At 36.2% G+C, this 24,189-nt stretch overlaps 3 protein-coding genes across 3 annotated transcripts in view; 2 read left to right on the top strand and 1 right to left on the bottom strand.

The window, feature by feature from the left end:
- Positions 1–389: 389 nt before the first annotated feature.
- Positions 390–14,513, top strand: Cap-D3 (Chromosome associated protein D3). Its single transcript, XM_067768735.1, has 8 exons — positions 390–1,214; positions 8,497–9,590; positions 9,662–9,822; positions 11,469–11,610; positions 11,826–12,740; positions 12,812–12,971; positions 13,272–13,561; positions 13,634–14,513. The coding sequence occupies exons 1-8, from the start codon at positions 458–460 to the stop codon at positions 14,108–14,110; spliced, it is 3,996 nt and encodes a 1,331-aa protein (XP_067624836.1). The 5' UTR covers positions 390–457; the 3' UTR covers positions 14,111–14,513.
- Coq6 (ubiquinone biosynthesis protein COQ6, mitochondrial) lies at positions 1,237–3,685 on the bottom strand. Its single transcript, XM_067768736.1, has 3 exons — positions 3,657–3,685; positions 2,912–3,010; positions 1,237–2,823 (listed from the first exon to the last, which is right to left on the bottom strand). The coding sequence occupies exons 1-3, from the start codon at positions 3,668–3,670 to the stop codon at positions 1,377–1,379; spliced, it is 1,560 nt and encodes a 519-aa protein (XP_067624837.1). The 5' UTR covers positions 3,671–3,685; the 3' UTR covers positions 1,237–1,376.
- A 1,681-nt stretch (positions 14,514–16,194) lies between the features above and the next one.
- The window catches only part of LOC137241281 (uncharacterized), a 30,812-nt gene continuing 22,817 nt past the window's right edge, over positions 16,195–24,189 (top strand). Inside the window, exons 1-2 of the mRNA XM_067768732.1 lie at positions 16,195–17,866; positions 18,124–18,347. Of these exons, the coding sequence (XP_067624833.1) occupies positions 16,311–17,866; positions 18,124–18,347 (1,780 nt within the window). The 5' untranslated portion in view covers positions 16,195–16,310. The remainder of the gene's footprint in view (positions 17,867–18,123; positions 18,348–24,189) is intronic.

Genomic DNA, 24,189 nt, shown 5'->3' with positions numbered 1-24,189 from the left:
GGAATGAAAGAATAAAGAAACAGCATTTTTAAATCAATGATTTAAAATTTCAAATGATTGCACACTTTTACAGCTCTGCTCAGCTGGGCTTTAGGTCCGTAATTGCTCACAAATCACACACAGAAGATTGCGCATTCACGAGTTCAAAATTGCTTCGTTCTGCGCAGCTACGTCACACTTGACTGCTTGAGCGAATGAAAGAAAGAGAGAAAAAGAAAAGCTGAAGGAAAATTACGTAAAAATTGCCCATAAAAAACAGCTGATCTTTTGTTTACATGCGCAATCTTGTGAGTATGATTTGTCGTAATTGCTAATTGTATTGGAGTTGTTATTTAGTTCAAATTTCGAGCCCTCTCACCCACTGTACAATCAGCTGATGTTGTCGAGATACGCGGTAAAAATTCTCCATTGTTAAATTAATTCATATAATAACAAAATTTTGTTTACATCCGCCAAAATGACGGAATTAATAGCTATATTTATTAAGTTGAGTGAATATTTCGATCGTCAGCTACTTTGGGAGAATATTGAAGAAATTTATGAAAAGGATGCTGAAATAAATCAAAACCAAAAGAAAAATGCCAACGCCGGTACGGAACAACAATCAGATTCTGATGATGAACCACTAACAGCTATGACCGTTAAAAGTGGTGTAACAAATCTACCATTTGTGAAACGTGCAATTAATGATCCTCAAGTACTTTCGACATTACTAGAAGTATGCTCTACCATACGCAGTTTACGTGGAGAGTCCAGTGCTAGTTATGATAACACATACGATTGCTGGGATGAAGTGATAAAAGTATGTCCACGTGACGCCTATTTGTGTTTCATATATACATTAGCTGGGCTCGCATCAATAGACGCAGCATCTTCAGGATACACAAACCTCGCACTCGCAGCCGTGAACTCCTACTTTCTTTCGCTGACTATACCCGGCTCAAAGGGATTTCACATATTCGAACCCGATATAATAACACATTGCCTACAAGTATTTACGCTAATAGAACGCATACAGAGACCGGATGTAATGCGTCGCATGACAAAACAACAGCCATTCGAAGTATGGGTACGGTTTTCAACATTTTTAGATGATTTTAAATTGCTGCTAAGATATCTACACTTTAGTGATCATAAAGCAACGCGGGATGCACTGCTAAAGAAGCTAATTGATATATTGTATATGAACCATGAGCGCGGATACACAAACATGTGTGAGTAGAAAAACAATTGTAGTTATTAAATATTTTTAGTTAATTTTTAATTGTTAACGTTTACCAAATAGTTACCTAATACCAAACAAATAACAATCCAATTGTTATTAATATTGTTTACTAAAACTAACTTAATTTATAATAGCTAATTTTTGATTATATTCAACCCATAGCGCGCTTCATAAATATATTTTTTATCGGCGAAATACTATCGGTCAATTGCAAACCTAAGCTGCGTAATAAAACTACCGGCGTGAACGTGGTTGAGTAGAGCATGTGTAAGCCATGTACGCCTACCATAATCGGCACATTCTTGGCCAAGCTACGTTGTTCATATTTGAGGAGATACTGTTTATCACTTATTTTTGCACCATTGTATGCTGCCTCCGACAGGGCGTCGACTAACTCACGCGCATCACTGAATCCCAAGTTAACGCCCTGTCCAGCCAAAGGATGTACACGATGCGCAGCATCACCAATCAAAGCCGTGCCTGTGCACACATACGATGAGGCATGCAGAAAACCCAATGGAAACGATGCGCGTGACTTTTCAACGACACCACTCACGCCGGGTGGATATTGCCTCACCATATTCGGGTTTCGTCCAATAATCGAATTTAATGTGTTCATAGCATTAATAACAACACCGTCTTTTGGATATTCTTTGAAAAAGGCTTCATTTAATGCTATAGCAAAATCCTCATCAGACATATCTAGCAGTTGCTTAGCATGTGGTATAGTTGTACTCCATACTACCGAGCTGAGTGTATCGTTTAATGGTAATAAAGCAACAGGACCGGTGGGAAGAAAACGCTGCCATGCCACGGAATTATCGCTGGTATCTTCCAAGTTTACAGTCGCCACGATACCGCGACGTTCATAATCAACGCTAAAAACATCAATATTCATTTGTTGGCGCACCATTGAGTTTACACCATCGGCTCCAATTAGTAGCTCGCACGTCAATGTTTGGCCATCTTTCAGGTGTACTTGCGTATACGCATTACCAGTATCCACTGATAGGTTCAAGCCTTCAATGCGTGAATTATTGCGTACTGTTACATTAGTAGCACTCTTGCCATCCGACAATTGAGCGTACATTGCATCCAATATTAAATCATTTTCAACAATGCACGCCACATCATCGGAGAAATTTTTATCTTGAAACTGTATAAGTGCATCGCTGCATGCATCCCACACTTGCATTTGCTTGACATGCTTCACACGTCGCTCTTGCATATAATCCCAAGCATCAATTGATTTGAAAAGTTCTACACTATTGCTATTGATGGCCGATACGCGATTGCCATATTGTGCATCCTTATTGAAACCTTTGAATGCTGGTGCACCTTCTAGTAATAAAATGCGTTTACCACTGAGCACTTTATTTTTGGCCAGTGCCACGGCAAGAGTAGTGCCCACGAGACCACCACCACCTATAATTATATCGAAGTGTTGTGCTGAAGATTTTGAATTGTGCCCTTCCGTTTCAGTGTAGTAGCACTTAGAACCAAGACTGAAGGCACGCATTGCGGTGTGTTGTAAGATCATACGCAAAGGGTGTACGCCACAGTGCTTAACTAATGTCGTCATTTCAATGATGCCTAGTCTGAATTTGAAACAATATTAGATGATTGATTTATTATAAGTACCATTATTTTTCTTGATATAAGAAAGTTTTGGCGTATATTTCTCACCTTTTCGAAAAAAATTGTACAACTTGAAGTGAATTTCTTTCGGCTTGTTTTGAAATACAAGTTGTTGAACAGCTGATATGGGCCTTGCAGGGTTGTATTCTGTGTGAGAATAGTTTTCACTTATGTAGTAGAGAACAGTGCGGAACTGTTCCCGCATACAATTATCAGTTTTTCCGCTCCCGGTTGTTTTCAAATAAATATAAATAATAAAGGCAGACCTGTTAAATAATGATTACTATTGGTAATGATTACCCTTTGATTATTTCATTCAAAAGCCACTTAATGATTACTTACCATTATTTTCTATTTTAAATGCTTACTTTCCAAATGATCCAAAAAATAAACAAGAATCATGATTTTTTACAATTATTAAAAAAATCAAAAATAATCGAAAAAATTAGAAACAATCAAAAGTAATCAAAAAAACCTTTTTCGATTACTTTTGATTATTTTTTTCAATAATCGGAAAAAACATGATTTTTTCTAATAATCAATTAGTAATTGCTTTTTCGGAAAACCATTGAAATAATCATTGGCTATTAAAATAAGCATCTAATTAATTGATAACTAATGCTAATTCTCAAATTTAACAGGTCTGATTCAAATTTAGCAGGTCTAATTTAAAGGTATATGATTATAATGTGCTTTAAAAGGTGGAAGCCTGGATCTACTAAATTGATTATCTTGAATTTTCTCCCGGTCATGGGTTATTGCAGTGTATTGCTATTGAAATTGTTGGACTTACTCAGAAATGGTCATCCGGACCAGCTCCTTGCATGTTTCAGCATTTGATGCGGTGTGCTGCGAATCCACATACCCAACAACATCAGTTCCAGGGCTACCAAGCATGCGCCATATACCGTCGCCTTTCAAAATACTGCTACTTGATTGTAACGGCTTCAATGGGGATAGAGATAGTCGATTTTATGAAAACTCATCACATCCGAAATGATGCGCTCAATGATGATTTATAGACTTGCTATGGCTTCAGCATCCATAGAATGGTCGGGAATCTGACAGATGACATCTATATCTATTTGCCCCCGGCATCGTCAAAACGTCAACGTACTTATGTATGTTTGATCAGAAGACATTGTTAAAATTAAATCCTACCTTCATCTGCTGTCTCGTTGGCTTCTGCACTGGAATGACCCGTCAGGGACGAAAATCGCATATTTATTTCCTATTTTACGAAAGGGGGGATTTAGGGGGTTGAAAATACAGCTTCTGCAACCCAATTGTCAACTTCACCTACGCAAAGAAAATCCTTTTAAAAAAGTGAATCTATTTTAGACATGTTTATCAGGGGAGGCTCTCATGGAACTAGGGGGTAGGGGAAGGGCGTGCAGACCTAGAAGGTTCAATGTGGTCATATTAAATCATTGATGGTCCTTTGCCGGATATAGATTCGGTACGTTCCGGTAGCAAACCACCACTAAAGTGCTAGCTCGACCATCTAAGGGAACGATTAATATGACCACATTAAACCTTGTAGGCCATCCCGCCCTCCCCACCTCTTAGTGCCATAAGCAACTTAGGGCCGCCAGAGCCTTACCTGTTGTTGTTGTTGTAGCAGTGATTCGCCCCATCCAATAGGTGCGACCGAACACAAATTGTCATCAATATCCTATAACGGGAGTCCAAGGAAACTTGCAGTTTCAACAGGGGTGGACCATAATGAGAGGGGTGTTAGAGGCGTTGGTGTAGAGTTATCTACTTGTAACAAATATACTTGTTATATTTTAAATTTCTTATTATTAGATTATTTATTTTTAATTATCAAAAAATGAAAATATTTGAAGTCATCAAAAATATCTTTTAAAAAAATAAAGTTTTAAATATATTAATCAAAATTAAATAGAAAATTATTGTTTTCTATAATGGCGATCCTACCAACGGACCTAAATTTATCTAAGTGAATGTGGTGCTTTACGTATCGTAAAGCTACTGACCAATGCACTACCGCAAATAGAAGTGTAGCTAAGTGACGTGCTACCAACGAAAATTTGTGTTAGCTGCCTGAACAAATTGCAGACTATCTCTGGTTTCAGCAAATGTGCACACGATCTTGCCTCGAATCATCACATCGTTGAAGACTTTTTAATATTACTTTCATAGAAATTTTAAAATTTTATTCAATGCGTTTTCATACAACTAGAAGAACCAATAAAATTTAAATAAAAAAGTGCTAATACTAAAAACTAAATTAAATTTTGTGAAATTTACAATTATTTGATTTGTACAATCTATTACAAACAAAAATCCAAATTAACAAGATAAAATACTACTAAGAACATTGTGTTTGTGCCATAATTTTAATCATAATTAAAATAAAAGAAATTTTTCAATATGGAAATGACATCCAATAGCAGTGATGAAGACATAGTTCCAACGAATTATCATTGGGTGCGATTCAAATGGATGGTTATGGGTGGATTATTGAAAACATTGGAATAAACGTAGACAATTTCTATTTGCAATACTAATGCCTACCATTTTGAGTCCCATTGTTATTCTTATGCGAGTCGAAATATCAGCCGAACATATTACAACTACAACGTATCCAACTTCTGATCTTGAAACAGCATGGAGAAAATTACTATATGTAATCAAAGACCGTCAAAATATACTTGAGGATTATTTTGGAACAACATTTTCTTCTATTCAAAATAACAGCATTCAAACCCAATTTCAATTTATGTTTTAACGCCAGCATCTATCTACCCTCAACTTTTGGTGAGCTATTTTGTTCAAAATTTCCATTTTTTTTTTTAAATAGTACGTATTTTTTCAATAAAAGTTCGTTGTCTAAATCTTTCGTTGAACCAATTTACAAACAAAATACTAAATTTATATTTTAATACAAATGAATGATAAAATTATTAAATATATAAAAAAAGTGTTTATTAATTTTTCTAAATTATAGTTTAATTAATTACATTTGAATTATGTACACTTCCTCTCCAGTTTATATTCAAGAATATTTATCATCTACACATATAAGATATTTTACAACAACAGACATACATACTCCGCAATACAAATAAGTTCATTTTCAATTCGAAAGTAACACAATACTCTACAAAAAAAAGAAGAAACTATGATTTTTAAAAATCAAGCAAATTTCTACAATTTTAAAAAATCTATAAAGATTTTTTAAAATAGTTTTTAACGAAATATTTTCCTAAATACCAATATTTCACATTGAAATGTAAATCATGTTAAAAACGCAACATATACCTATTAACATGAGTCAATTAATGATAAATTCATATCACCCATGAACGAATAAAATATCCAACTTTTCATTCCTTATCAACAACTTGGACATACATTATGCAGTGTACAATTATAAATTGAACATATATTCTGCATAATACAAGTTTTTAAGTTTTGAGTGATTGTGCACACAAAGTTGCCATCTACTATCATTCAACCTCATTCTAGGTTCTTCAAACGCATCATTATAATTGACAATATTTCACAAACAACTATTAAGATATTTTAAGCCTCAACAACATAAAAATAACACAACAAAATATTAATATACATAAATATATAAATAATAACAACACCTACCAAAAATTAAAAAATAAAAATAAACTATTAAGTACATCGAATCATCAAAAGATTGAGTACTTACATCAATACCAACGTAAACTTAACACAATTACATAAACACAATATATTTACAACACAAAATTCAAACATTTTTCAAACTACAACAAAAAATTCTTACAGTAATCAATATACACTGTAAATTAACATTAAAAAAATAAAACCGTTTAATAAATTTTTCGTTTCACTGGAGGGGGAGTATATGTAGAGTTATCTACTTGTAACAAATATACTTGTTATATTTTAAATTTCTTATTATTAGATTATTTATTTTTTATTATCAAAAAATGAAAATTTTTGAAGTCAGCAAAAATATCTTTTAAAAAATAAAGTTTTAAATATATTAGTCAAAATTAAATAGAAAATTATTATTTTCTATAGTTGGTTCCACATTACAATTAAAGAGATGGTTGGTGTCATGTGGGGACACATTGCAAGCGGCATACATTTGTATGTCGGGGTTGATTCTGGATAGGTAAGAGTTGAACCTGTTACATTATCCAGATCGAAGTTGAGCTAGAGTGACTCGCGTTTCCCTGAGGAGTATGCGTTCCTCTTCCGCTAGTTTTGGGTACTGTTCTTTGAGTACTGGATTCACCGGGCAATTCCTGGCATAAAGTTCCGACGCCTGTTTGTGGAATTCGCTGAGGACTTGCTTGTGTTTTTTGGCTTCATACGGCTGAGTTCTCAGGTGTCGTATTTCCTCATAATGCTTACAGAGATTACTTCTTAAGCCCCTGGGGGGTGTTGGCTCATTAATCAGACGTCTGTGGGGATGCCCAGGTTTCTGGATATTCAACGGAACTGTATGGTTAGTATCTCATTTCTCTCCCTGATGAGGAGTATTCTCGCCTCATTATGTAGGTGGTGTTCTGGGGACATAAGAAGGCAGCCCGTGGCGGTTTTGGGAGCAGTATTTTGTCAGGCCTGTAGCCTCTTCCAGTGAGTAGTTTTTAGGCTTGGCGACCATATAGGGGGCACGTAGCATGCAATCGGGTGGCCAATTGCTTTGTAAGTGGTAATGAGCGTTTCTTTGTCTTTTCCCCAAGTACTGCCAGCAAGAGATTTGAGGATTTTATTACGGCTCTGGATTTTCGGTACAATTGCGGCTGCATGCTCGCCAAAATGTAGATCCTGATCAAACGTTACACCCAAGATTTTGGGGTGTAGGACAGTCGGCAGCGTAGTGCCATCGACGTGGATGTTTAACCTCTCCAGATCCTCACCTGCTAAATATGTGTATGATACATTGGGTTGCGGAAGCTTTGAAGCTATAGTTTTGTATTGTCCTTATCAACCACCTGAATCCCTCGAAATAAGACTCCCATCGTCAATATAACAACAACAACGTAACGCTCCCCAAAAATCGTTGATTTATTTTTGCAAGCCAGACCATTTTCCACAGAAAAAAGGTTTGTTGGATGTGATTACATAATTCTAACCTATCTCAAGGTTCTCATCCTTGTTTCTATTTGTCTTCTCTCCCTTTCCGGTCTTTTTCCCACCTCATCTTCACCGTATTGTTGTTGTTGTAGTGATAAGGTTACTCCCCGAAGGCTTTGGGGAGTGTTATCGATGTGATGGTCCTTTGCCGGATAGAGATCCGGTACGCTCCGGTAACACAGCACCATTAAGGTGCTAGCCACATTAAACCTTCAGGCCGTCCCTCCCTCCCCACCCCCAATTCCCATGAGGAGCTTGGGGTCGCCAGAGCCACGTCTGTTAGTGAAACAGGATTCGCCGCGGATAGGTAAGGTTGACAATTGGGTTTGGAGAAGCTATATATTGCGCTGGCAACCTGAGGGTTGCGCTACACAGACCTTCGAATATGGTATTTTAGTCGCCTGTTACGACAGGCATACCTACCGCGGGTATATTCTGACCCCCTAACCCGCTGGGGAACTTCACCGTATTCTCCGCCTACCTTGCTAAACAATCAACTTCAATTTTGTTCCTTCTTTCCTTAGATGCTGCAAATCTACATGCTAAGTGCTTTGAGATTTTCGAAGAAATGGTTAATGCTCATAACGGCGAACCGGAGGATACCCTGATGAAACTGATGAATATGACAGTCTTCCTGCATACGTATCCACCAAAACCAAAAAGCACCAGCAGCACTACAGTTAACAGCGATTGTGAACACATTTCAGATTGGTTTATCAAATGCATTTCGAAATATCCACGTATCCTTGTCAAAGTCTTAAGTTTCTATATCGAATGCATGATCACAAATCCCATTAAATCATGGAAAACAGAACAGACACAGCGTGCATTAGAGTACGCCGCCAAATATGATGCTGCGCTCTTTACCAAATGCAATGAATCATCTGTGGAATTTTTATGCGATGCAATTTATGCTGATGAAGTGATGATACGCTCACGCACAATTGAGCTAATGTCGCGTATATTGCAATTAGAGTCAAACGTTGATTGGCAAATGTTTCGACATGAAGTATCAGATATACCACGTGAAGTGTATTTCATAAATGAGCTTATAAAAAGTTTACAGGATTGCAACAACACAATTAAGTTGAAAGCAGCACAAGCTTTACAAATCGCACTCACAAAAGGCTCACCAAATACACTTAAAATAATGAGCGAAGGTGTGCGCTATACGAAATATCTGGATATAAATGTTAGGCTACCGGATGAGCCACGCGTACGTAAAAATGAAATACGTTATGAGAAACCTTTGGCATTAGAGCCACAGTATAGTTTCGAAGGACATGCTTTGGTGGAGTTGTCATTTTTGCATTTACCTGAATATGTTTATGCAAATCTCTTTCAAAGTCCGCAATCGTACATGCGTCGTGCTGGTGTAATGTTTATGGAACAATTGGTGCGCATAAATCCCTTGATTATATTTAATACGAATTTCGTGGCGGAGACAACACGTTTGGTGGATGAACCTACCGCCTTGGTGCGTAAGCAAACTCTGCTCACTATTGATAATACACTAGGATGCTATCCAAATTGTTATCCCGTTGTGTGGGTGTGGTGTAAAATTGTTGCACCCATGTTGCGTGATGCTGATCCGAAAAATATCGAAATAGCAATGGATGTGAGTATATTCGGCTGCTACTTCACGACGTTTTACGAAACCCATAATTTGTCTTTGATCTGCTTTTACAGTGTTTTCGTTCGCGCGTATTAGTTAATATGCGTGGCATTGATCAATCGAATCAAGCCGAGCACTTTATGCCTTGGGTAATAATACGTACTATGATCTCAACACAGCCGCGTCTTTATTTGCAAGAATGCTTCCATTTGGCACTACAGCAGCGACTAATAAAGTAAGTAAATGCTTGGGAGAGAAGCATGTAAGCAACAGGGGTAGCTATCAGGGTATATATCAAAATGATCTGGTCGAAAAAAGAAATTAATTTAGCCATATCCGTCTGTCCGTCCGTCCGCTCGTCCGTAAACACGATAACTTGAGTAAATTTTGAATTTCCTGGGCACTCATCTCAGATCGCTATTTAAAATGAACGAAATCGGACTATAACCACGCCCACTTTTTTGATATCGAGAATTTCGAAAAACCGAAAAAGTGCGATAATTCATTACCAAAGACGGATAAAACGGTGAAACTTGGTAGGTGGGTTGACCTTATGACGGTGAATAGAAAATTAGCAAAATTTTGGACAATGGGCTTGGTAGCGCCCAGTTTTAAAAGAAGGTAATTTAAAAGTTTTGCAAGCTGTAATTGGGCAGGAACGTTACTCCTATTGCTATATGTGTTCTAAATAAGAATTAGCAAAATCGGATGATGAACACGCCCACTCTTTAAAAAAAATTGTTAGTCATATTTTTACAAAAATTAAAAATCTTTACAGTATATAAGTAAATTATGTCAACATTCAGCGGCAACAAAATATAAAAATAAAAGAAAAATTTTAAAATGGGCGTAGCTCCGCCCTTTTTCATTTAATTTGTCTAGAATACTTTTAATGCCTTAAGTCGAACAAAAATTTACCATTCCATGTGAAATTTGGTAAGCGCATTGCTTCTATGATGATAACTGTTTTCTATGAAAATGGACGAAATCGGTTGAAGCCACGCCCAATTTTTATACACAGTCGACCGTCTGGCCTTCCGCTCGGCCGTTAACACGATAACTTGAACGAAAGTGGATATATCTTTACTAAACTTAGTTCACGTACTTATCTGAACGCACTTTATCTTGGTATTAAAAATGGGCGAAATCCGACTAAGGCCACGCCCACTTTTTCGATATCGAAAATTTCGAAAAATTAAAAAAATGCCATATTCCTATACCAACTATGAAAAAAGGGATGAAACACGGTGATTGGATTGGTTTTTGACGCAAAATATAACTTTAGAAAAAACTTGGTAAAATGGGTGTGACACCTACCATATTAAGTAGAAGAAAATGAAAAAGTTCTGCAGGGCGAAATCAAAAGCCCTTGGAATCATGGCAGGAATACTGTTCGTGGTATTACATATATAAATAAATTAGCGGTACCCGACAGATGATGTTCTAGGTTAGCCTGGTCCACATTTTGGTCGATATCTCGAAAACGCCTTCACATATAGCCCTAAGGGCCACTTGCTTTTAAAACCCTCATTAATACCTTTAATTTGATACCCATATCGTACAAACACATTCTAGAGTCACCCCTGGTCCACCTTTATGGCGATATCTCGAAAAGGCGTCCACCTATAGAACTAAGGCCCACTCCCTTTTAAAATACTCTTTAATACCTTCCATTTGATACTTATGTCATATAAACACATTCCAGTTTTACCCTATGTTCATTTTCCTACATGGCGATTTTCCCTTTTTTGTCTCTAAAGCTCTCAGCTGAGTGCGTAATGTTCGGTTACACCCGAACTTAGCCTTCCTTACTTGTTTTACTGTTATTACATTATTTCTGAAAATTAAATTGACAAAAAAGTATTAACGGATCTATTTCAGCTCACAAATTCTCGGCATAATCGAATCACACCTACTCACTTCTAACTCAACTGAAGCATGGAGCGTACTTAATTTCATTTCTGGAAAAATTAAAAGTAAAGAGCCCGATGCGCTTATACATCTTTTCACCTCATTAAAATCGGTATTAAGTGTTATAATATAAAAGGATCGAGCAGACAAATTTTCCAATAAAAAAATGAGTCAAGTTTAGTCTTAAGCTCGCTACTAAGACATTTCGCCTCATGCAAGGATTAATATTTTGGAAAATCTGGGCTTTTCAATCCTTCAATATTGAACATTTTCATTTGTACTTTTTCAGTCTGCTCATTACACTATTTTATTTTTTTACTCTCATAGTGGAACAAAGAACAAAATATGCTTATCGCTCTGGAAGTGATCGCCAATTGTATACAGGACTTTTCACATACTGCATTAAATCATGCCTTCAATCATATATTAACTCAAATACGCGACGGCCAAATAATACCTGTCCTTATTGGCAAAGCATTCGATTTGCTCATACACATCGATAACTGTTCACAATCACAGGCTTGTAAAAGTAAAAAAGTGAAAGTCAATCCTCTGGAGTTAACCGAAAAGCCTTGGTTACTCGAATTGCATGACTTACTGGAAGTCAATATCCTTACTGGTATTGCCGATTTTCCCGATAATCGCATCACATTTATGTCACATCTATATTCTTATTCGGAAGTTAATCTACAGACACGTTTGCGTCCAAGTCGTACTATTATAGCATTTGTTCATAAATATATGAGTGTTTGTTTAAGACTGCATGAATCAGAATTGGATTTAGATAATGAACGCCTGTTTAATTCAATGATATTGATCGCAGGTCGTTTATCACTGCGTGATGCTATGTCGGCAAGTACCAGTTGTACGTTGTATGGTTCAATTTTGAAAAATATTGATCGTCCACCAATTGTAAATACAATAATTATAACCCTTACCGATCTGTGTAAGAAGCATACGCAAATTGTTGAACGTATTATTGACAATGTGTTGGCCAAACTTGCATCGCCATATGTGGTGAACCGTATTGAGACTTTCAAATGCTTTGAAAGGTTAGTGTTGCAGGATCAATTAAAGCTGCGCGGTTCGCTATTATTGGCGCTCATGGCTGCTATTTTGGATGAAAATACCGGGCTGGCTAGACGTGCTTGTGACTTTTTTGAGGAGTTTCTTAGCAAAAAAAATTCGACGCTTTTTCAAAAATGTCTTATTGAATGTCCTTTCGTCTTTAATGAATATGAGGTGGCTTTACTCTTAATAAGTATTTAAAATTAAATATAAAAAAAGCTACTTTGGTTTTCTGTATCTTCCAGAATTTCGATGGTTTGGATAGTTTTTCAGATACAGGTATTAAATCACCATTGAAAGGTGAAGGAAAGCGTAAAAGCCGACAATTGCTGTACAATCATTTAATGGCGTCAGTTGATGAAGTAAATTTAATACTTTATTTTGGACAGCTAAAACTCATTTCTGGTAAGACTCTGTTCCTAAAAATTATAGATTTTATTTTCGTAGCCGATTTTGAAAAGCCACTACTTAAATGTTTTTCAAATTAAGAGTGGAATGTTGTCCCTATATTACTTACTTACTTAATTGGCGCTTAACCGTTTAAAAGATTATGGCCTACAACAAGGCGCGCCAACTGCGCCCACCTGATATACATATTACGCTTTCGTTCCTGCTAAACATTGAAAGCTATTCAAAATAGCGCCTTCGTATTATCTCGTCCAGTAAAAGCTAAGTGCGTATATTGTCATATTTTTTTATTTTTAGAAAAGTCACAACGTGATTGCAGTATGAAAAGTCCTGAAGGTGTCGCCTTGCTTAAAGATATCCTCTTTATTTTAAGACGCGTCTGTCAGTTAACTAAAGAACAAAAGCTTAACGCTGAAGGCAAAGATGGCGAAACGGAAACTGACAAAGTAGATGATGCCCTAGCAGAGTTGAACGAAGCAGCTGCATCTACAGAAACTACAGCTGGAAAAGCTGGTGCGCCTGCTACGACAGCAAGTTCGGGACGTGGACGTGGTCGTAGACGCGACATAGTCACGATGCCCGATGCGGTAAGTGTTATAATATTAAACTTAACGATTTCAACAATTTCATCAAATACATATTTCAAATTTTCAATACAGCTCAATCTCCTCGAAAAATCTTTAATTTTTATACCAACAATACATAAATGCTTCAATAATTATACAGATGATTCATTACAAAAATCATTCGATGATTTGGGCCATGCATTGGCGAAGCGATTCCCGCATCTAATACAATACGCGCAACCAACGGAATTTTGGCGCAAATATCACAACAGTATAACAACTGGAGCGAAACAAAAGATAAAAGCCAAACGAGTAAAAGGGAAAAACACTAAAGTGCCAGAAAAGTCTAAAGCAAATTCAACACAAAATGACGATGCTTTGAATTGTGATGAAAATGAGGTGGAAGTAGACGAAGATTTGGAGTATGATTCAGCTGCAGAAAGTGATTATTGTTCTGATGATGAGCTGCCGTTAGCGAGCAGAGCGATTCGCGGCGCTTCGCCTCAGAAGCGATTACGACTAAGCGGTGCCGAATTGCCGATGGAATATTTGTTTAATCCGAAAATATGAGAATTACAGTATTGTACTGGTACTAGCATACAAGCCGGGATATAATAACAAGCTGCTGGCGATAATTAAAGTTTAATTGAATATTTAACTATTTCAGTAATGCCCTAACAAAATATTTTGAGAACATAGTTTTTGAACGAAAGTATTGTGCTTATTAGCTGATGTTATTTGCATAAGTAGGGACAAAATTATTTATTCTAAAAATTGCGAAAGACTTGATAGCAAAAAGGAAAAAAACAGTACTAGTTTAGTTATTGTATATTAAGCTCAGATACAAAATAATCGATGTATTCCAGTTTTACATAAGTTTGTACTGAACAGGTTTGACACCGAGAATATAGATTTAAAAATATGTTTAGAGAAATTTCACTCTGTGAGTAAACAATTTTTGAAGAAAATAAAGCGAGAAGAACGTCTATTAAGAATGAATCATTTTTCGTATACTTTATTAATCCCGGAAACTGTAGTGAAAGAACTTGTTTCAATGGATGATGCTGGAGTAAAACGCAAATTCAGAAGTGGAATATTTATGTGTTTGCATTAAAATAACTGGTATTAATTATAAATTTATCAGGTGTAGAGAAAAATAGAGAATATAAATAAGTAGAGTAAAATTTTAAAAAGACCAGAAAAATTAGTAAGCCTTGCTGCTGTGACTACTTTTGGAACATAATTGGTCTTGGATTAGAGAAAATTTATGCTTTGACGTAGGAAATAGATATACAACCAAATTATATATATATATATACATAGTGAACTATATTAATATACTAATACACTTTCTGTCTTTCAACGTAGGCACCTAAATGATATTTCGCTCTCTTCTCGTTATATGTACAAAATGAGATGATTCAAATCTCTTAACGGCTTTTTCTGTAATGTATGTTCAAGCGTTTGGATTTAACACAATTAACATTACTATGACTGGCATCACGTGCGTTTCGTAAAATGTAACACATGTAGAGTATGCAACATATTCCAGAGTGTAATGGTGTTTTCTTTTCTGGAAATCTGGAAAAAAAAATTAACCCTCCTGTTGCACTCTTTAAGTCTAACATTTGAACAGTGTTACCTGGAGCTATGGAAAATGACTCTACTTATAGGTAATATTTACCCGACAACCTGCCATAGCTGCGCAGATAGATCCATTTCGAAGGGTGCTAAGCCTTCATCATCAGTACGCTTTGGGCACGCTGCGCTAACCATTTAGCTATACAGCGGTGGTTTGTTTGACTGGCAAATTTGCTACTTCTATTCCTTTTACCAACTATATTTATTCAGTGTTGTGCCATCTGGTGCAAATCACTGATAATGCTGGATTTTTGTTTATAGTCAATTACTTTGCTTGATGTATATTGGCACGATTTTCCGTCATCCCTTGTCAAATTTGGTTTTGAGACAAACCGGTTTCGGCGTTGTGCCATCATCAGTGTCGATTTTCGTTCTCTGATGATGGCACAACGCCGAAACCGGTTTGTCTCAAAACCAAATTTGACAAGGGATGACGGAAAATCGTTCCAATATACATCATTTATCCACCCTGTCGGAAAATCAACCAAACAAGATAAGTTACTTTGTTTGACATTCCCAAGTGCATAAAGAGTACTGATGATGAAGGAATGGATCTATCTGCGCAGCTATGGCGGGTTGTCTGAAAAATTGTCTAATTACTGTTCCAAAAACAAAATACAATTTCTCAAATTTAGAAAAATTAAAAAATAACAATAATTATCATTAGAAAAAAATTATTTTTCTGGTCTTGACCTCGAATCGAACCTTGAATCATTTATCAATAGGCCGATAAAAACAAAAACAATTGGTAATATTTACCTTTTCGCAATTCGCTTATTGTTCAGATTCGTACACATGACAAATGTGACACCTGATTGGAGTCTTTGCCGGCTAACAAAATAAAGCGATATACATTCGTACTTTGCAAATGTAAAACCAAATGCAAATAGAATGTACAAATACCAAACTAATTGGATTAAGCGGTATTTTCCATGTCAAGTTCTACAAAACGGAAAATATTGTGTGCAATGCATTTGAAATACAAAACGAATTCAAATTAGTACGAGATGGACTTTACTTAAATACGGACACGCTTGAGCGGCACATTGTTGTAATAAAAAATCGAATAACCATTATTGTGTTATGTAAAAAGTCGTTTGAATATTTGACAGAATTATAGAAAATTAAAATGAGCAACAGTGATGAAGTGCATACAAAATATAACGAAATTGGACGGAATTTTGATAGCGATTCGAAATTAAGTCCAGATAATTACGAAAGTGCTAGTGAAAATCTACTTACCGATTATGAAGTTGTGAGCAATGAGGAAGTAGATGATAATGATGGGTTCGAAGGAGCCTATCAAAAAATTCGTAGAGAAAAAACAGAAAATTCGGGTTTTTTGGAAACATTTCCTCATACAGGAAGTGCTTGCAAGTGTGAAAGTAATAACTTTCATATCAGTTTGAGTGCAGAAAAGATATCGTTAAAATCACAGCGGCCAAAAATCGATAAAACAAACGCGTCGCTAAAAACGGAAATTGCACAGCATAAAGAAAACGTTACAAGTGGCGAGCGTTGCAGGCGAAATACGAAGACTGTAATTGCGAATGCCACTTGCCCGCGACATAAACGACAGAGCGAACATTCACATGAAACGGAAAAGTGTAAACAAAAACCATATACTCCACTAAATTTCACTATAGTACCAATTAATGTGGCGGCTCATAGAAATCGAAATGAGCGTGGGCGTTTTGAAGATGAGCGTGATTTACCGGAAATTGTGCTGACATCATTCGAACAACACCAGCAGTACCAAAACCAAGGGGAAGGAGTGCTCAATATGACCACCACAAAGACAACGGGGAAAGCGATCACATCACCCGAACGTGAAGAAGCTGTACTTCACTATACAGCGACTCAAGGCAGTAGCAGAGAATATTTGCAGCAAAAGCAACAACATCAACATTATCACGGTGTTATGCTATCAAGAAAGGCAAAACCAGTTATGCCTCCCACACCACCACCACTACCCGCGCCACCATTGTCGCGATTACCCTTCCCCCCGCCAACAACTTCGTCCCAAACAAAAATAAAGAAAGTTACAAGGTTTTCCCGTGCGCCAGAATTTACTTCCTCAGATCGCTTTGAGATATTGCCATGTTCAAAAATAAAAACATCCACTCTTACAGCGAATGTATCGGTTAAGACAACAAAGAAATTACCCGAAACAGAGGACACAAGCATTAGAGAAATGAATTCACAGCCTGGAAGCTCTACCTCACCAGAATCGCTAATGGATAATGTGTTGAGCGCGGCTTCTTCTGTATCGGTGCGTAGCAGCAGTTTGAGCAGTGGTGGGGGCAGTGGTAGTGGTGGCAGTGAAATACGAAGTATTTTCAATGGAAAACAAAATCTTAATATGATACGTAGTTCTCTACCAACGCAGAAATCAAAAGAACTGAACGATCATCGTTCATTGAACTTAATATCGCCCTTATCAAGAGGCTTGTCACCAATTTCTCCGGCAGCGGCGACAACGACAACCAATAATGCAACCGCTACCATGGCACCCACACCGATTCTTACACTGCCATCCACATCGTTACAAATATTGTCGCCAGCGCGCACATTAGCACCTTCCCCTTCCTCTGTTCGCGCTTTAGGATCTTCAGTACCACGTTCAAATGAAGCGCACGCACTTCAACCACCCGAAACAATCGAAGGGACAGCAAATAGTTCAAGGTGCGTTAAAACGTTTACACTCACGATTTCAAACATAAGATAGGCTAAGGTCAACGCGACATACTACATATATATATAGCTATGACTGAGCATGACAAAAATAAAAAAAAAAGAAGGGAAAACCTTTGAGCTACTCGTAAAAATAGACCCATAATTCTTGAGCGAAATAGAAATATTTGTTGGCCTTAACCTCTGTTTAGATTAAGCATCGATAAAATAGCTTTTGATATCACAAACTTTTGTTTATTACCATACAGAAGTCCGTCACCCTCTAATAATATTTTAAATCATGACGCACTGGATACCTCCTTATTCCCTGATGAATTAAAATGTGCCATTTGCAACGAAGTTTTTCGTGATCCACGCACTTTGAACTGCTTACATTCGTTCTGCTTTGAATGCTTGGTTGATGAAAATTTCAAGCAGGACTCAAGTATACCGTTTTGGTCGCAACCAGGAGCCGAGGAACATTATTGGAAAGGTTAGTGATCAATAAGAATATTTCCCAGAATTTTTATAAATTATTTATATATTCAACAAAAAATAATAGTTTTTTTTAGTCATAACAATATTTTTACTTATCCATATCAAATTGGCATCAGTTATTGGTGCCTTAACCTAAAAATCGTGAAAATTTCATAAAAATGAAGAAAACGCAAAAAGTTACAAACATATACACGTATCCAAAACAATGAATAAAATCTACAAAAGGCTAATAAATTCGCCAACTCATATATGTTTAGGTTATGGATATGGCGATAAACCAAAAACCAATTGGTTGGCTATGGTATGGTTGTGGCTTTAGCGTTATGGTATGGCACCATTAATTGATTACATTGATTTCCATAAGGTTGGTTCGATCTGCTGTTTTATCTGGTTATCTCACCATTAACTGGCCCTTAATACATGTCCTGCATGCACCACAAGTCACACCTCAAGATTGCGCATTGCGCACGTAAACAAAAGATCAGCTGTTTTTTATGGGCAATTTTTATGTCATTTTCCTTTAGCTCTTGTTTTTTTTCTCGCTTTATTTCATTCGCTCAAGCAGTCAAGTGTGACGTAGATGCGCAGAACGAGGCAATTTTAAACTCGTGAATGCACAATTGAAATGTGGAACCTAACCCTCGAACAGAAACTTCGCTATGGTCCACCCCTGTTGAAGCTGGTAGTTTCCTTGGGCGTCCTTTAGAGATCTGTGATGATAATTTGTGAGCGATCGCACCGATTGAATGGGGCGAAGCCCTCTTACCACAACAACAGGAGCTGAATGGTTTAAGCAGTGTTTTGTGTTAGTTTCATAGAAAACAAATGCATGATTGCGAATGGCTTGGAAGTTCTTCCTGAGATGGTCGGGCTAGTACCATAATGGTGCTTTGTTACCGGAACTTACCGGATCTGTATCCGGCAAAGGACCATCAACATCGATAACACTCCCCAAAGCCTTCGGGGAGTGCCTTTATCGTTGATACAACAACAACAACAACAGGTTCTTCCCAGCTGGTGGTGTTGCTCATCGTCATTTGGCAGAGCCTTATTCACTTTTCAGGGCACTTAAATTCAGACATAAATACAAGCCTACAAGCAACTTCTTTTGTCGCTGTTATTGTTGTTTTTGCTGCGATAAAGTCATGGGGAAGCTATAAACTGCGCTGGCAAGCCCGTTAAAGGGTTACTCTACACACCCCCTTGAATCATCGCTTTCAAAGGCTGCTTTGAAGTCTAGTGAATATCTGGTCGATAGCGGTTTATTTTTGGACTGTTATGCAATACATTTGTATACTTCCGGTTTGTCGTATCGGACTGACCCACTATAACCACGGCGGACGCCAACTAACAACTTATTTCGTCCAAAGTTTGAATAACTCTCCCCCAACATTTAAGTATAGTCGATTTTCAGTCGTTTTCGTAAAATTGAGTTTATTAGTATTTCATTCGCGCTACGTAATTTAAAGCTATTTTTATATATATGTAAATATGTATGTATGTATATGTGAGTGAACATTTTAGTATATGTATATTCATAATTAGTATAAAGTAATAAAGTTTTATAAGTCTATATGATTTGTTTTAAGATATCAATCTTGTAATTAACTACGTAGTTAGTATATATGAAAATAATCCGAGTTGCTTGATAACTATCATTTCTTTATCTAAATATTGTTGCGTGTGAATGAGAATCCACTAAGTGGATTTTAATCTCGTATAACAAGTGATAATACTATTTGTATCATGGCTGGGCACAGTGCATTATATTTTTATTTCCATTTAAATTAAAAACTGAATGCCGTTGAAGTAGTTCGCTACAATTACTAAGCTTTTTAGGTATAATAAAATGCTTAGTACACCATGCCTTACCATGACTTTTACTTTAGAGAATTTTTTAATAAAAATTTAGAACTTAAATGCCGAAAATTCATTTTTAAATATGGTGAGAGTAAAAAGTTTTAGTTGTTACCTAATATCTAGTAGTTTTTTATTAGAGTAGCTAAAAAATTGGCATTATTGGAGTTATATTTTCGCAAATATCGACATTTTTGTTAAATATTTTATGACCGTTATACAGTATTTGTAAATGTATCTTTATGTTTATTTTGAAACGAAAAGATCAAGAAGAATTCACTTTAAAAAAAATTTTTGATATCATTACAAATGATAATTGTTTTTGTTTTATCGGCCTATTTATAAAGGATTCAAGGTTCGATTCGAGCTCAAGGCCAAAACAATAATTTTTTCTTTAATGATAATTATTGTTTTTTTAATTTTTCTATAATTGAAAAATTGCTTAAACGAGCTTTGTTTTTCACGAAAAGGTTTTGCAGTAGGGGATGTCATGGCGTATGAGTGACATAAATATTTGACTTAATTTGAATAATGTAATACGAATTATTTTATTTATTCATGCAGTTTGCACTACCTCCGGTCACATACCGAATCGAAAAAATTTTCAGAAAACGATATAAAAACTCGTTTTCATGACTTAAGTTAGGATAATTTAACTTAACTAGATTCTCCCGAGGTCGGAAATTCTATCAATCTAATTCCATAGATACGGGATATCAAACTTGTACTTTGTATGAAGATTTCTAGACGTTGGAAATACAAATTTCTCTTTATTTGAGATGTGCCACACACAGCCCTTTTCCCATAATTTCTACTCCTCTGTAAAACACGGTGTTTATATTCAGCCCAACTCTAAATATTCCCTCGGAATTTTGTTCTCGTGGGTTTTTTTATTCCGGCGGAAAAGTTCCTCCAATTCTTTTCTCCTAGGAAGAACAATAATTGGGGAATAGGAATTTCGAATCTTCGAAGTCAGCTGTTTGTCAATTGGAATTTCGTTGCGCATTTCTCATTTCGTGTAAAAAATAGAAACATTTAATTATTGTTGCGAATTTGTTTGAAAATAAGAAATAAAATATAAACAATTCACAGTATTGCATCTCATGTGGTGTTCACTGAAATGAGTAATGAATTGTTGCCACAGCAACATCAACAGAGAAGCATAAGAAGAAGAAGACGGCGGGATAACACAAATCCGCCGGAGTTGCCTGCTTCCATTCAGCAAAGCAATTTTCTAGCGGCCAAGTCTCCTTTCGCCATATGCCCAAATCTATTTAAGCCTTCTTAAAAAATCCTTGCGCAAATTCTGGATGGCTGCATCAAATATACCACGAGCTATTCCGCTGCTTATGATATACTTTTCGACTTAGAATGTATGTATGTACATATTTTAGCACAAATTTGTACAAGTAAGTGTTCTTTCTTAAAAGAACCAATTTCCCTTAACTATTTTGCTGCATTCCTTTCAATTTAACTAGTGAAAAAACTCCTATGAAATGGCAGAGAAATCTCCCTCTCCCTCACATTCATAATACCTACTTTTCTCCCATAACCGGTTGAAAAAACTCGCGCGGAATATTTGTTTAGAATTGGGCCGATTGAGTAGTTGTAAAACAAATTTCTTTACCAGGCGATGTATCGTTTTCGATATGTTAGCTCTTTGTACAGCATTTTCTTGAGGGGCGAATTAATGGTGACTTATAACCATAAAGCCATAACCAGATAAAACAGCTGATCGAAACTACCTTAAGGAAATCAATGTAATCGAGTTAGCGTTATGGTATGGCACCATTAATCGATTACATTGATTTCCATAAAGCGCCAAATACACGACACGAACATTTCCGCGAACATTCCGCAATCTTGTTCGCAGCTTTGGCCATACACCATACGAACTTTTGGCCGAACATTAGTTCTCTTTCAGACAGCGATGAATACGGACAACAATTTTATAACTGCATCCTTTGTGGCATCAGGATCTACTTCTTTTAATTTTTCGATTAAAGTCGCATAATCATTATTCTTTTTAATTCTATTACAATAATCTTTGCTTTTTACTTGCCACAATGATGGCAAAGATTTATACATTTCAATAAATTCACTCAGAAATGTTTTATTGTCCATTTTACTTTTCCGCGCACGTCTGTTCCGTTCAGAAATTACTACGATTATGAGCTATTCCGCCATACACGCACGAACATTTTAATTTTTGGCGAACATTTGCGCGAACTGGCAAACACCACCATACACGACAGAAAAGGTCGCAGAAACATGACATAACGGGAATGTTCGCGGAAATGTTCGTGTCGTGTATTTGGCGCTTAATGTAGGTTCGATCAGCTGTTTTATCTGGTTATGGCTTTATGGTTATAAGTCACCATTAATTCGGCCTTGAAATCGGCGAATAACTTAACCGTAAACAGAATAGGAAAACTGGCATAATATAAGTTGTTTGCACGCATTTCTTCGTTGAAGAATTAAAGTTGTCCGAAAATGAGCAAATATGAGCAAAAGTTTTCGAATGCGAATCTAATTTGAAATTAACAAAAAAAATATTGGATCGAATTTGGTCACTAATCAAATGCAAACAACTAGTCGATAAATGTTAATGGTCTATTTTACTATTTTACTAAACAACTTGTTATTCGACAAATCGATCTTTCTACTGCTGAGTGACCCTATAGGAAAAGAAAAAAATTATTTGTTATTTAGCGAGACATGCTCATATTGCTTTATACAATTGCTTTTGTTATGGATATAAGAGAAAAATTACAAAGTTTACAAACGGCGATGTTTACTAGGACATGTTTCTGAATCTCACTTCTTCAGCTAGCTTTTAGCCAGCCGAGTATTGAACTCGAAATCTCCAACATTCATACTTTATACTGGTGTAAAGGCAGATACCTTTATCCACTCAGCCATAAGAATGCCCCGTTGCTTTCTTTGCAATTGGTCTCTAGGTGTTGCCTTTTTGTTGCTATTCTTTTAGTCACCATTTATGTGCTTATTAGCCGTGTTTTTTTACACGTATATACGTCCACGTTTACGGGTAAAAAAAAAACACTTATCCTCACTTAGATAATGTTTAGGAGACCCATATAGCGACAGTAGTTAAATAACTCGCTACAGAATATGTTGTGCCGAGACACAAAGTGTAAAACCTATAGCTGAATCGGTTGAGTTGAATGGTGGACACACACCATTTGTAGAGATAAAACATAGACCCACATTTCAGTTGTATATGAGTATGATGCGTATTGAAATTTAGGAGTACCAATTTTCTGTGCAGCAATTTCAGAAGTGTAGATAAAGTTTAACGTTTAGCGGTCCATATAAAGTTTAAGCGTATATGTATATGGATGTAAAAACACAGCTATTGTATTTGCTATTTAATCCTAATTGAGTGGAATACATATAGGCGCGCTCCAAGAGCTTAGTAACATTATTCCACACAATTAGGATTAAAAAGCATATAGAATAAGCATGTACCTAAATGGTGAATAGCAACAAAGATGCAATAAGCATCATTGTGGATAAGACAAGTGTGATAACTTCTGCATAGACGTCAAAATTACAAATAGAACCGATCACCTGATTTTTATTTAACTATCGTGGTCTCATTCTATATCTCTTCTATCACCCGCTGAAGATAGCCGTTCCTATGCGCCGCCATATTGAACATGCTATCAAAACGCTAAAAAGTAGCCATCTTGAACATCCTGTCAGGCAGTTGACGGATAAGATATCACACTTATGTGCTTAGCATATTCTTCTTATACCTTTAAAATTAATATTTACATTTTTCTGCATATAAATTTATGTCAAACTTTTAAAATCTTAAGTAAAACTCTTTGTTTTTTTTGGATATTCATATATGAACAAGAAGTAAACTGCCAAACTGAAAAAAACTGCACATAGACACTGAAAACTTTAGTAACTTAATGAAAAGATCCTAACAGAAACTGGGGCAAATTACATAT

This window comes from Eurosta solidaginis, chromosome 2 (genome assembly GCF_040869045.1).
Source record: "Eurosta solidaginis isolate ZX-2024a chromosome 2, ASM4086904v1, whole genome shotgun sequence".
NCBI classification, from domain to species: domain Eukaryota; kingdom Metazoa; phylum Arthropoda; class Insecta; order Diptera; family Tephritidae; genus Eurosta; species Eurosta solidaginis.
Note: the sequence above shows the minus strand (reverse complement) of the source record. Positions and strands in the feature narration are given on the sequence as shown.

What these genes read in the sequence shown, in the direction of transcription:
- Cap-D3 (XM_067768735.1), top strand. Translation starts at nt 458, where the DNA reads ATGACGGAATTAATAGCTATATTTATTAAGTTGAGTGAATATTTCGAT. An exon ending in GCGCGGATACACAAACATGT is followed by an intron (nt 1,215 to 8,496) that starts GTGAGTAGAAAA and finishes TTCTTTCCTTAG; the next exon opens with ATGCTGCAAATCTACATGCT. An exon ending in TAGTCACGATGCCCGATGCG is followed by an intron (nt 13,562 to 13,633) that starts GTAAGTGTTATA and finishes TTTTCAATACAG; the next exon opens with CTCAATCTCCTCGAAAAATC.
- Coq6 (XM_067768736.1), bottom strand. An exon ending in GTACAATTTTTTTCGAAAAG is followed by an intron (nt 2,824 to 2,911) that starts GTGAGAAATATA and finishes TTTCAAATTCAG; the next exon opens with ACTAGGCATCATTGAAATGA.